This window comes from Somniosus microcephalus, chromosome 23 (genome assembly GCF_052327205.1).
Source record: "Somniosus microcephalus isolate GS21.2 chromosome 23, FLI_Smic_1.0, whole genome shotgun sequence".
NCBI classification, from domain to species: domain Eukaryota; kingdom Metazoa; phylum Chordata; class Chondrichthyes; order Squaliformes; family Somniosidae; genus Somniosus; species Somniosus microcephalus.
The window spans coordinates 54,594,937-54,608,551 of NC_141009.1; the positions used below are offsets into that span (position 1 = coordinate 54,594,937).

Below are 13,615 nucleotides of genomic sequence, written 5' to 3' on the forward strand. Positions count from 1 at the left end.
GCCGATTCTTCACCCACCCCTCCACCCTGGCCCAGGGATGCCGAGGGAATTGGTCCGGTCATTGTCTGGCTGAGATCAGCTCGCTCAGAACAGGCCGAGAAATCAAAGCTGGTGTTTTCCCTGCTGGGTGTGGGTCAGCACCACGTCTGTCAGTGCATTTACCAACTTGGTACAACAGCTGAAAACTCCTTCTGGAAACAGACCACCTTTACAGCAGCCACACTGTTTAGTGAATTTTGTACAGGTGTCTTTGTTTTCAAGTGGTTTAGGGGCTCTATATAGGAATGAAATTAAATATACAGAAACTGGTACAATCAACACTCATGTTGCTGCAGCAAGCATCAGTCTAAGCATGTTGCGATTGCAAATATTACAGACAGCACATAAACATCACAAAGAAACTGCGCCTATCCTAGAATCCTGACGTATGCTGGCATTTCACAGTAACTGGTCGACCTTTCAACCCGCCCTTTGAGAGAAGTCACAACAACACCTCGTAAGCTCAGGGTGCTGACACTAGATGAAAGCATCGAGCTAAGACCACGAGAGGAATTTATTACAGTGGCTCTTGTGTTGGAAAAGCACCCGATAACCTCAAATGGCTTCCCGAGCCCCCAGCATCTGTGACAGAATGGATAAATGGTTTGGGGGTGGGGAGGGAAAAGTTTCAAGCTGGGGTGGTGGGGTAATGGCCGGTCAGACATTGCACAGACCTCAGCTGTATGACGATGGATAGGTTTCATTCGAGAAATATCAGCAGCAACGAGGAAGGTTCATAAGATTGGTTCAGTTATAAACCAGTATCTGTGTTTACCCCGTCCCCTCAGCCATATAATTCACAAATAATGTATTTACATCTAATCATCTTATACTAAAAGTGATGGAATGTCAAATCCTAAACACTAATTTTGCATTTTTTGTTACAAGTAAAAATGAATTTGTTTCGTTTGCTATAGTACAACAGTGACTACACTACAAACGTACGTCACTGGCTGTAAAGCGCTGTGAGATGTCCTGAGGACGTGAAAGGCAAGTTACTTCTTTCTTTAATTCGCTTAAAAAAAAATATGAACTCTGCTTCGACAGCGGCTTGTGGCGGAGAACGAAGTCCCACATATCTCTGGCCGACGCGGAGTTAGCCGACCTCAGCCAGAGTGGCAATTATGGATACTGCAAATGGTCACAAAGCTCCTGAACTGGGAGAGAGTCCCAAAGGGAGCACGACTCCAACACAGTCTGCTGTCCAGGCCCTGAATGCATTGCTTCATTTACTGCACAACAATGAGCCAGCGGGCAGAGCAGGATCGATGGAGACCTGTGCGTCAGTCACTGTGCGGCCACTGGGGACTTAGAAGAAAGAGAGAAACTTGGAGAGATTGGGGGAGGGGAGAAGAGACTTTATTATTGAAATGAGTGAATTATAAGTGGCTTTCAAATAAAAAGTTACATTTCAATTTCACAGAATTTAGGCAACAGAAAGCATTTGATGAAGACTTTCACTGAAAATGAACATTTTCCTGGGGCATTATTAGCAGGGAATGCACCCATCAATGCAATCAGATTAGCAGCAGTGCAAAAGTACCAACTAGCCCAAGACCACAGGTTCCCAAATCATTTGGGGTGGGGTTGCCAAAATGAGTATTTAATTTCCGCAATGCTGAGAGCTGGGTTTAAAAGCTCCCTTGTTGGTGATTCGAGAGCACCTCCCTGCTCGCCACCCTGGTCAGGTGGGCAACATTATTCACTGGTCACAGGAACTAGGCTAGGGGCGGAGAAGGTCAGAAGGCCAAGGTGCACTCACCGTCAGTATGAACCCGCATGGCGGACGCAGTTATATCAGTGGTGATGTTGAAGTAAGGAATCCACAGGTCCTGAAAAGTAAACAGAGCATCTGTTCAGTGACCAGAAGGGCAACACGACCCCTTGATCCAACCTCTGCCCTCAATAAACGGTTCCATTTCTTAGAGAGAGGAAGTCAGAATGCTCATCCAGTGTTGTAAGAATGTGGAACTCGTTATCACAAGGAGTAGCTGAGGCAAATAGCACAGATACATTTAATGAGAAGCTAGAGAAGTACATGAGGGAGAAAGAAATTAGAGAATATATTGATAGGGTTAGATGAAGTAAATAAAGCTCGTGTGGGGAGCATAAACACTGGCTGGGCCAAGTGGCCTGTTTATGTGCTGTAAATTCTATGTATCTCCATGATAAAGCATCCAGACAGATCTTTATATAAAGATGACTCAACCGTGGTTATCAAGGGAAATTAGGGATAGCATAAGATCCAAGGAGAGGACATATAAATTGGCCAGAAAAAGCAGTAAACCTGAGGATTGGGAGCAGTTTAAGATTCAACAAAGGAGGACAAAGGGATTAATTAAGAAAGGGAAAATAGAATATGAGAGTAAGCTTTCAGGGAACATAAAAACTGACTGTAAAAGCTTTTATAGATATGTGAAGAGAAAAAGATTGATGAAGTCAAGCGTAGGTCCCTTGCAGTCAGAATCAGGGGAATTTATAATGGGGAACAAAGAAATGGCAGACCAATTAAATACATATTTTGGTGCTGTCTTCACAAAGGAGGACACAAATAACCTCCCAGAGATGTCGGGGAACATAGGGTCTGATGAAGGGTCTGATGAAAGGGACGAACTGAAAGAAATCAGTATTTGTAGGGAAATGCTGTTAGGGAAATTGATGGGATTGAAGGCCGATAAATCCCCAGGGCCTGATAATCTACATCCTAGGGTACTTAAGGAAGTGGCCCTAGAAATAGTAGATGCATTGCTGATCATCTTCCAACATTCGATGGAATCTGGAACAGTACCCATGGATTGGAGGGTAGCTAATGTTACCCCACTATTCAAAAAAGGTGGTAGAGAGAAAACAGGGAATTACAGACCAGTGAGCCTGACATCGGTAGTGGGGAAAATGCTAGAGTCCATTATAAAAGATGTAATAGCAGAGCACTTGGAAAAAAGTGACAGGATCGGACAAAGTCAACATGGATTTACAAAAAGTAAATCGTGCTTGACTAATCTACTGAAATTTTTTTGAGGATGTAACTAGTAAAATAGATAAGGGAGAACCAGTGGATGTGGTGTATTTGGACTTTCAGGAGGCTTTCGATAAGGTCCCGTATAAGAGATTAGCGTGTAAAGTTAAGGCACATGGGATTGGGGGCAAGGTATTGACTTGGATAGAGAACTGGTTGGCAGACAGAAAGCAAAGAGTTGGAATAAACGGGTCTTTCTCTGAGTGGCAGGCAGTGACTAGTGGGGTACCGCAGAGATCAGTCCTTGGACCCCAGCTATTCACAATATATATTAATGATCTAGACAAGGGAACTAGATGTAATATCGCCAAATTTGCAGACGACACAAAGCTGGGTGGGCGTGTGTGCTGTGAGGAGGATGCCGAGAAACTCCAGGATGATTTGGACAGGTTGGGTGATTGGGCAAAAGCATGGCAGATGCAATATAACGTGGATAAATGTGAGGTTATCCACTTTGGTGGCAAAAACAGGAAGGCAGATTATTATCTGAATGGCAATAGATTGGGAGAAGGGCAAGTGCAACAAGACCTGGGTGTCCTTGTGCACCAGTCGCTGAAGGTAAGCATGCAGGTGCAGCAGGCGGTTAAGGCGGCAAATGGTATGTTGGCCTTCGTAGCGAGAGGGTTTGAGTACAGGAACAAGGATGTCTTGCTGCAGTTATACAGGGCCTTGGTGAGACCACACCTTGAGTATTGTGTGCAGTTTTGGTCGCCTTACCTGAGGAAGGATGTTCTTGCCATGGAAGGAGTTCAGCGAAGATTCACCAGGCTGATACCTGGGATGGCAGGAATGACGTATGAGGAGAGATTGGGTCGATTGGGCTTGTACTTGCTGGAGTTTAGAAGAATGAGAGGGGATCTCATTGAAACTTTTAAAATTCTGACATGACTGGACAGACTAGATGCAGGAAGGATGTTCCCGATGGTCGGGGAGTCCAGAACCAGGGGTCACAGTCTAAGGATAAGGGCTAGGCCATTTAGGACAGAAATGAGGAGGAATTTCTTCACCCAGAATTCTCTACCACAGAAGGCAGTAGAGGCCAATACATTAAATATATTCAAGAAGGAGTTGGATATATTTCTTAAGGCTAAAGGGATCAAGGGGTATGGGGAGAAAGTAGGGACCAGGTACTGAATTTGGATGATCAGCCATGATCGCATTGAATGGCGGAGCAGGCTCGAGGGGCCGAATGGCCTACTCCTGCTCCTATCTTCTCTGTTTCAATGTTTCTATGCGGGACCTTATCAAAAGCCTTCTGAAAGTCCAAATACACCACATCCACTGGTTCTCCCTTATCTATTTTACCAGTTACACCCTCAAAATTCCAGTAGATTAGTCAAGCACGATTTACCTTTTGTAAATCCATGTTGACTTTGTCCGATCCTGTCACTGTTTTCCAAGTGCTCTGCTATTGCATCTTTTATAATGGACTCTAGCATTTTCCCCACTACCGATGTCAGGCTTACCGGTCTATAATTCCCCGTTGTCTCTCTACCACCTTTTTTGAATAGTGGGGTAACATTAGCTACCCTCCAATCCATGGGTACTGTTCCAGATTCTATAGAATTTTGGAAGATGACCAGCAATGCATCTACTATTTCTAGGGCCACTTCCTTAAGTACCCTAGGATGTACGTAGATTATCAAGCCCTGGGGATTTATCGGCCTTCAATCCAGTCAATTTCCCTAACACCATTTCCCTACAAAAACTGATTTCATTCAGTTCCTCCCTCTCATTAGACCCTATGTTCCCCGACATCTCTGGGAGGTTATTTGTGTCCTCCTTTGTGAAGACAGAACCAAAGTATGTATTTAATTGGTCCTACCACCAGGGGGACTAGGAGCTTCCCCAATGGCTCTGCACGTCGATTCAGAGGGTAGCCAAGCCATATAGATCAGGAAGGTGCCAGGTTCGATTGCGTACGGAAACCAGCTCAAGCTGGTGCTGCATCGCCAGGCTACCGATATTATAGAAACATATACCAGGTTCTGTACACCAACACAGCTTTCCCAGTGCAAAATCGCAGCGTGTCTGCTACTGGGTGGTTGCACACAATCTACCAGCCATACAGCATCAGAGGCGAGTAAATTGTCAACTATAACAACTGACATTTATATAGTGTCTTTAACATATGAAACATTGGAAGGCAGTTTATAAAGTAGTAGTAAGAGCCAGGGAAGAGTTTAGGAGGCTTGGGAAAAAGTATGGGTCTTGAGAAGGTTTTTAAAAGGAGGAGAGAGAAGTAGAGAGACAGAGGGGTTCAGGGAGGGAGTTTCAGAGAGCTGGGTCAAGGCAGCTGAAAGCACTGGTGGGGCAAAGGAAGGGGGGATGCACAGGAGGTTTTGTCAGAAAACAAAAGAAAGACTGACTTGCATTTATATAGCGGCTTTCACGGCCTCAGGATGAGCCAAAGCGCTTTACAGCCAATGAAGTACTTTTGAAGTGTAGTCACTGTTGTAATGTAGGAACTATGCTGGAGGGGTTGGGGGGGGGGGGGGGGCGGGGGGAGTTAGTCTACAGGAGGTTGCAGAGGTAGAGTGAAGTGAGACCATGGAAAAATTTGAAGATGAGGATTATAAAATTTAATGAGTTGGGGAGGATAGAGAGCCAAATGTAGGTCCATGAGGGTGGGAGTGATGGGCAAGGAGGCTTAGTTTGGAATAGGATACGGCCATCTGTGTTGGGCTTTATGGAAAATGGATGAAGGGAAGTCAACAAGAGCACAGAAATAATCGAGTCGCAAGGTGACAAAAGCATGGGTCAGAGTTTTAGCAGTGAAGGAGCTGAGCTATGGGCGGAGGCGGGCAATGTCGCAGAATAAGTGGTCTTGGTGATGGAGACGATGAGAGGTTTGACGCTCTGCTCAGCTCAGCCTCAAACAGGCCAAGGTTCTGCAGGTTTTTGTTCAATCTGAGGTGCCAGGGAGGGGGATGGAATCAGTGCCAAGGGAGTGAAGCTTGTGGTAGGCACAGAAAATTATGACTTTGCTTTTCCCAATGTGCAGCTAAAGGAAGTTGTGACTCATCTATGACCTGATGCCAGACTGGCACCGGTGCTGTACTCTGCATGTAGGCAGCTCAAGAACAGGTTTGGAGGAGAGGATTCTTGCAGCTGATTACAACACTGATGAGCCCACCTCTTACCTCTATCTGCTTGTCCTTAAAGGTGTTGCTGATACTACTGTTAAAAGCAGATCCGGAGAACATCGAGGTGATTGGATATGTCAAATCTAGCACTTTTTTGAAAACATTTGTCATTTCCTGTTAATGAAAAAAAAACATAAATCATTATCCATGGAGAAAGATTCACTTCAGACACACACCGACCCACTAATCAGAAGACGTGTTTCGTTCCGGAAAGTAGTTTTTATGGCGCAGACTCGATGGGCCGAATGGCCTCCTTCGGTGTTGTATTATTCTGTGATCTTATGTTATTCGCCTCAGCTACTCCCTGTGTTAGCAAGTTCCACCTCTTCTATTAGAGAGGGAGCACAGATTTTCAGCTTTTACTATTTCATTATTTTGGGTCAAAACTCAAGACAAAAAAAAGTGCTCATGCAATCAGGGTAATAATAAGCCCCTTAAGCTGCCAATAGCCCATATAGTATTGGCATCCTCATTCTCTCTGGAGCGACTGGATAGACAAATTAGTGACACTCTGACTGACTACAACTGTGAATCAGGCTAATTAAGTAAAATTATTAGAAGAACAAACACAGCAGTTTTAGATGATCACAAAATGTCACTTAAAGTTACAGTCCCTTTCCAAAATTCTTTAAAGTTCGCTATAATAACATAGCAACAGGAGGCCATTCAGTCCCTCCAGCCCGTTCTGCCATTTAATTAGATCATGGCTGAACTGTACCTACAATTCCTACATTATAACAGTGACTGCACTTCAAAAGTACTTCATTGGCTGTAAAGCGCTTTGTGAAAGGTGCTATAGAAATGCAAGTCTTTCTTTATTTACCTCAACTCCATATCCCTTGATACCCTTACCTAACAAAATTCTATCTATTTCAGTCTTGAAAGTTTTAATTGTCCCAGAATCCACAGCCTTTCGGGGGAGATAATTTCACATTTCCACTACCGTGTGTGTGAAAATGTGCTTCTGAGTTCACTCCTGAATGGCCTCGCTCTAATGTTAAGATTGTGCCCCTTGATCTGGATTCTTCCAATAGAATCATAGAATGGTTACAGCACAGAAGGAGGCCATTTGGCCCGTCGTGCCCATGCCGGCTCTTTGCAAGAGCACTTCAGCTAGTCCCACTCCCCGCCCTTTCCCTGTAGCCCTGCAATTTTTTCCCTTCAGGTACTTATCCAATTCCCTTTTGAAAGCCACGATTGAGTCTGCCTCCACCACCCTTTCAGGCAGTGCATTCCAGATCCTAACCACTCGCTGCGAAAAAAAAGTTTTTCCTCATGTCACTTTTGGTTCTTCTGCCAATCACCTTAAATCTGTCCCCTCTGGTTCTCGACCTTACTGCCAATGGGAACAGTTTCTCTCTATCTACTCTGTCTAGGCCCCTTATGATTTTGAACACCTCGATCAAATCTCCTCTCAACCTTCTCTGCTCTAAGGAGAAGGTAACTGAAGTCCCTCATCCCTGGAACCATTCTTGTAAATCTTTTCTGCACCCTATCCAAGGCCTCCACATCCTTCCTAAAGTGCGGTGCCCAGAATTGGACACAATAGAGGAAATAGCTTCTCTGTGCCTACCCTATTGAATACTTTTATCATTTTAAACACCTCAATTAGATCACCCCTCAACCTTCTAAACTGAAGGCAATATAACCCAAGTTTACGCAGCATGTCCTTATAATTTAACCTTCTAAGGCCCAGTATAATTTTGGTAAATCTGCATTGTACCCCCCCCCCCCACAGGCCAATATATCCTTCTTGAGGCGCAGTGTCCAAAACTGAGCATAATACTCCAGGTGTGGTCTGACCAAGGCTCTGTAGAACTGAAGCATCACTTCCAACTCTTGAGATAAAGGTCAACATTCCATTAGCCTTTTTGATTACATTTTGTACCTGTGCAGTAGTTTTTAGCGATTTGTATACCTGGACACCCAAATCACTTTGCTCCTCCACAGTTTCTAGTCACTCGACATTTAGAAAATATTCCGATTTGACACTTCTGGATCCCAACTGGATGACCTCACACATCCCCACATTGAACTCTACCTGCCAGTTTTGTCCACTCACTTAATCTGTATATATCCTTTTGTAATTTCCTGCTACCATCTACACAACTTACTTTTCTTCTTAACCTAGTGTCATCTGGAAACATAGATAGATACACAACTCCCTATTACTTCATCCAAGTCTTTGATACATATGGTGAAAAGCTGAGGCCCCAGTGCAGATCCCTGGGGAACACCACTTGTCACATCCTGCCAATCAGACCACATTCCCTTTATCCCTACTCTCTGTCTCCCATCTCCCAACCAATTATCAACCCATGTCCTAAGGTTACCTCCAATTCCACATGCTCTCATTTTTGCTAATAATCTCTTGCGCAGAACCTTATCAAATGCCTTCTGGAAGACATCATCCAGAGACACTCTGCTGTCCACCTTGTTAGTGACATACTCAAAACATTCAACACTCAAGTTGGACCAGAGACCACAATGCAAATGTGTGTGTGAGAAATCAGGTATTCATGGAGTATACCCACTATTCCCCACATCGCCCGCGCCCCCTCCCCCCCACCCCACAAACACTTGTAAACTGCTTGACAAAGTAGAAGACCAATAAAGAACCAACATACAAGCAATATTTATACCTACTCTCTACTCTGAAAATCAAATCGAGACCCACCAATATCAAGCAGGTGCCTTTTACAATTGAATACAGCCATCATTGCTTGGCATGGTTCAAGAGCATTAGACTAGTTTCCAAGGAACTCCTATTACAGGAAACTTTCGATTAACTGGCCCGTAAATAACCGGAACGCTCTATCCACCGGCAAAATTCAGGAGTCGGTTCAGGTAACTTTTTTTAAAAAAACTTTTATTACTTTTTTTACTCCATTTGTTGCTGTGCAAGGGTGTAGCTGAAGCTGTTGCTAAGCTACAGAGAGGCTTGCAACTTGTGCCGATTGTTTTGAAGCTGTAGGGTTTGTTGCTTTATACGGAGCTCTGAGCTCCGTATCTTTTACTATAGCGTTCGGTTATCCGGAATTGTTGATGAACCGGCACCACGTCGGTCCCGTCCGTGCTGTACTTTCCTGTACTTCATCCAAGTTATTGATATATATGGTGAAAAGCTGAGGCCCCAGTGCAGATCCCTGGGGAACACCACTCGTCACATCCAAGATTCCAGCCATGTACCCTTCTCAGGAGCCAAGCTACAAGAGCCTTGTTTGCAGGATTTCTGATTAAATAAACAAACGCAAATGATTGGCGCTGGTTCCTTTTCATAGCCAGGTAAACAATACTAAGTGTTTCGGACGCTTGGATATTAACACTTGCTAAATCATCGACCTAGACAGGAGGTAATTCACTGCCTCCTCCATTTCAATGATATTAACTTACATGAAAAAATGTCTTTCGGACAGGACGTTAAACTGAGGCCCCGTCTGCTCTCTCAGGTGGACGTAAAAGATCCCATGGCACTATTTCGAAGAGCAGGGGAGTTATCCCAGGCCAACATTTGCCCCTCAATCAACATCACTAAAAACAGATTATCTGGTCATTATCACATTGCTGTTTGTGGGATCTTGCTGTTTGCAAATTGGCTGCCGCGTTTATTACATTACAACAGTGACTCCACTTCACTGGTTGTAAAGCGCTTTGGGACGTCCGGTGGTCATGAAAGGAGTTGTAGAAATGCAAGCCTTTCTTTTTTCAGCCAGCTAGTCAGTTTCCGCCCAGCGTTAAACAAATTAAAGTTGTCACCAACTGACCAGCTGCCAAAATTCCATAAAGAAAATGTAAAGAAAAAGTTTTAATTATTAGTAACACGTGAATTTTTTGATCTGTCACAGCTCTGTCCTTCATTACCTAACCACACAGAGGCAATCTCAAGCTTTGGGTCTAGGGTAGAAGCTCAACACCTACCACAGTTGGAGTGTGACAGGTGGGACTGATACTAGATTCAGAGCAAGAGGACTAAGCTGATGAGGTTCTTCTTCAATGCAGCTCAAGATTGCCTACTTCCACCTCTGTAACATCTCTCCTTCCCCCCCCCCCCCTCTCCAACCACCTCAGCCCATTTGCTGCTGAAACGCTCATCCATGCCTCTGTTACCTCCAGACCTGAGTATTACAATGCTCTCCTGGTCAACCTCCCGTCTTCCACCCCTCCTTCATAAACTTCAGTTCACCCAAAACTCTGCTGCCTGTATCCTAACCTGCATCAAGTTCCCCACACCCATCGCTCCCGTGCTCACTGGCCTAAATTGGCTCCTGGTTGCCCAACGCCTCTGATTTAAAATGCTCACCCTCGTGTTCCAGTCACGTCAAGGCCTCGCTGCTCTCTATCCCTGTAGCCTCCTCCAGCCCTACATAACATCTGAGAACTTGGCGTTCCTCCAACTCTGGCCTCTTGCGCGTCTCCCTTTCCCTTCGCCTCATCATTGGCGGCCGTGCTTTCAGCCGTCTAGGCCCCAAGCTCCGGAATTCCCTCCCTAAACCTCTGTCGTTCCACCTCTCTCTCCGCCTTTAATATCCTCCTTATAACCCACCACTGTGACCAAGCTTTTAATCACCCCTTCTAGTATCTTCTTTTTTCGTCGGGATTGTATAACAATATTGTGACAAAAATTAAACACATTATTGGCATCCTTCATTATCACAGTGACAAACCAGTTTCATTAACAGGAATCCTAGGTTAGCTTGATACAGGTGTTACAGGTTTTAGATCGCTCGTCAGTGCCTAATGTCCAAGGAAGGGACCAACAACACTTTCAAAGCATTATGTATTCGAACCCTTAAGTCTCTCAGTTCATCCACAAAAAGCTCAACAGAATTCTGGGTTTTATATAAAAGGCTTACAGAGTACAAGAGTAAAGAAGTAATGAAGAAATTCAAACAAACCATTGTTTAGGCCACAGTTAAGAGGACTGTACCCCATAATAGAAAGGATATTAAAGCATACAGTGTAGGTTCAGTAGGATTATGCCAGGGATGGGAAACGATAGTTATGAGGAGAGGTTTGAGATACTGGGACTATTTCCACTGGAGCAGAGATGGCCAAGAGGAGATTTAATGCAGCTTTTTAAAATTATGAAGATTTTTCCAGAGTAAATATAGAAAGACTAGTTAGTGACAAGGAGTCATCAATTTAAAATTGTTAGAGAGAGTGCTGAGAAAGGTTAAGAAAGATGTCATTACACAGGGGGTTGCTGCAGCATAGCATGCTTTGCCGCAGGGAATGGGTGAAGCAAAGACCATTGCATCTTTTAACGTTGTAAGTATTTGAAGTGGAGGAAGATAAAGGGCTATGCAGCGAGTGGCACTGCTGTAGTAAGGAGTTGTCAGACACAATGGGCCAAATGGTCGTCTTCTGTGCTGTAAACGTGCATTGTTAAATTTGCTCGACAGTTAAAACTCCAAGTCAATTCTACTGCGTTTCTGCTACCTTCCAAAGATAAAAGGGATTATGAGAAAGCTTGGGACAAAAGCTGAAATAAACCGAAGAGGGTTTTCTTCCCTGGGTGCACGACAAATTTACATAAATATCTGGGGCAAGTGACTCACCTATGGGAGTAGTCCGAGAAGCCAAAAATATCTGTAGTATTAAAAAGAAACAGCTAAAACTTAATAAGTGGCGTTTTCTACATTACAACAGTGACTACACTTCAAAAAGTACTTCATTGGCTGTAAAGCGCTTTGGGACGGCCCGAGGTCGTGAACGGCGCTATAGAAATGCAAGTCTTTCTTTATTTACATAGATAGAATTAACAGCACAGGAACAGACCATTCAGCCCAACAGGTCTATGTTGATGTTTATGCTCCACACGAGACTCCTCCCATCCTACTTCATCTCACCCGATCAACATATTCTTCTATTCCTTTCTCCCTCATGTACTTATCTAGCTTCCCCTTAAATGTATCTATGCTATTCACCTCAAGTGGCAGCGAGTTTCACATTCTCAGCATTGTCTGAGTAAAAGTTGTTACCTTCACACACTCCCAGTCAGTGGGGCACGCACTGAGATGAGCTATACAACATTGGGAGTCAGTGGGGGCATGCATGAACATGGGCTATATAACTAGATTCCGTGTCCGTCAGTGGGGCACGCAGCGAGATGGGTTACATTCCTCACACCTTCCCAGTGCCACTTATAATGCAAGAGTCGGGGAAAGGAGGAGCCGATCTACCTTTGCTGGCCTACTGAGGTCAATGAACCTCTTCCTATACTGGATCCAGGTCCTTGGGATGATGATGCTCCTACTATTGACTTCCCTCTACCACCTCTAGCCATGCTATTTCTAAGAGGCTGTGAGGCATCTTCTTTCCACTTCGTGGGAAAAGCGCTTCCCCCTCTTGTCCCTGACCACTGCCAGCAACACCTTCAGGGAGACATCAGGAAACCTGGAGATGAGTCTTCCCCTCCTTCCAGCCAGAGGGCACCGATAGAAGTCAATTAAAGGGCTGGAGAGTGTCCCTATTGATAGATTATTCCAGTTTAACAGATTGGGGAGGACCAGGGGATGCAAGTTTAAACTATGCAAGAGCAGGAATAGACTGGGCGTTAGGTGTTTTTACTTTTCCCAGAGAGTTGAGAGCCTCTGGAATATGTTGCCGACTGGAGTAGTGGTGCTGAGTCTCTGCATGCCAGCAAGAGAGATGGACCAGTTCTTGACCGAGGCCAAGATTGCATCATATAGAAGGTCCACATCTTTGTTTTGGCCCTTTCCCCCCCCCACCTTTTTTTTTTCTCTCCCACATGGCAGCTGTCTCTCCATCTGCCAGAACATTTCACACCTCATCTAGAGCCGTCTTTTGTCTCCACTAGTCCTATCACCATCTCGTCTCGTTTTGAATACCTCTTAATGTCTCTTCACTTCTTTTGTCCTCTCTCAGCCCGGCCTTTCAATCTATTTCATTTCCTTTCCAGCTTTGAAAAAGGGTTTCGGCCCGAAACGTCAACTCTATTTTCTCTCCACGGATGTTGCCTGGCCTGAGTTTTTCCAGCATTTTCTGTTGTTATTTCACATAGAAGGTAAGTGTCTTTATAGATAACACTCGGTCCGTGTCATCTCTTGGACTGGTTTTGATGGCCTGAGGGGGTCGGCGAGGCTTTACAGTCAATTAAGTACTCTTCTGAAGTGTTGTCACTGCTAGACGGAGAGAAACTATTGCCTCTGGTGGGAGAGTCCAGAACAAGGTGGCATAATCTTAAAATTAGAGCCAGGCTGTTCAGGGGTGGTGTCAGGAAACACTTCTCCACACAAAACGGTAGTGGAAATCTGGAACACTCCCCCCCAAAAAGACTTGCATTTATATAGCGCTTTTCATGACCACCGGACATCCCAAAGCGCTTTACAGCCAATTAAATACATTTAGAAGTGGAGTCACTGTTGTAATGTAGGAAATGCTGCAGCCACTT

The 13,615-nt window shown here is 44.6% G+C and overlaps 1 protein-coding gene across 1 annotated transcript in view; it reads right to left on the bottom strand.

The window, feature by feature from the left end:
• pnpla7b (patatin-like phospholipase domain containing 7b) overlaps nt 1-13,615 on the bottom strand; it is a 320,770-nt gene that overhangs the window by 41,351 nt on the left and 265,804 nt on the right. Inside the window, exons 28-29 of the mRNA XM_085965146.1 lie at nt 6,199-6,315; nt 1,782-1,871 (exon numbers count right to left, since the gene is read on the bottom strand). Coding sequence (XP_085821272.1) covers nt 1,782-1,871; nt 6,199-6,315 — 207 coding nt within the window. The remainder of the gene's footprint in view (nt 1-1,781; nt 1,872-6,198; nt 6,316-13,615) is intronic.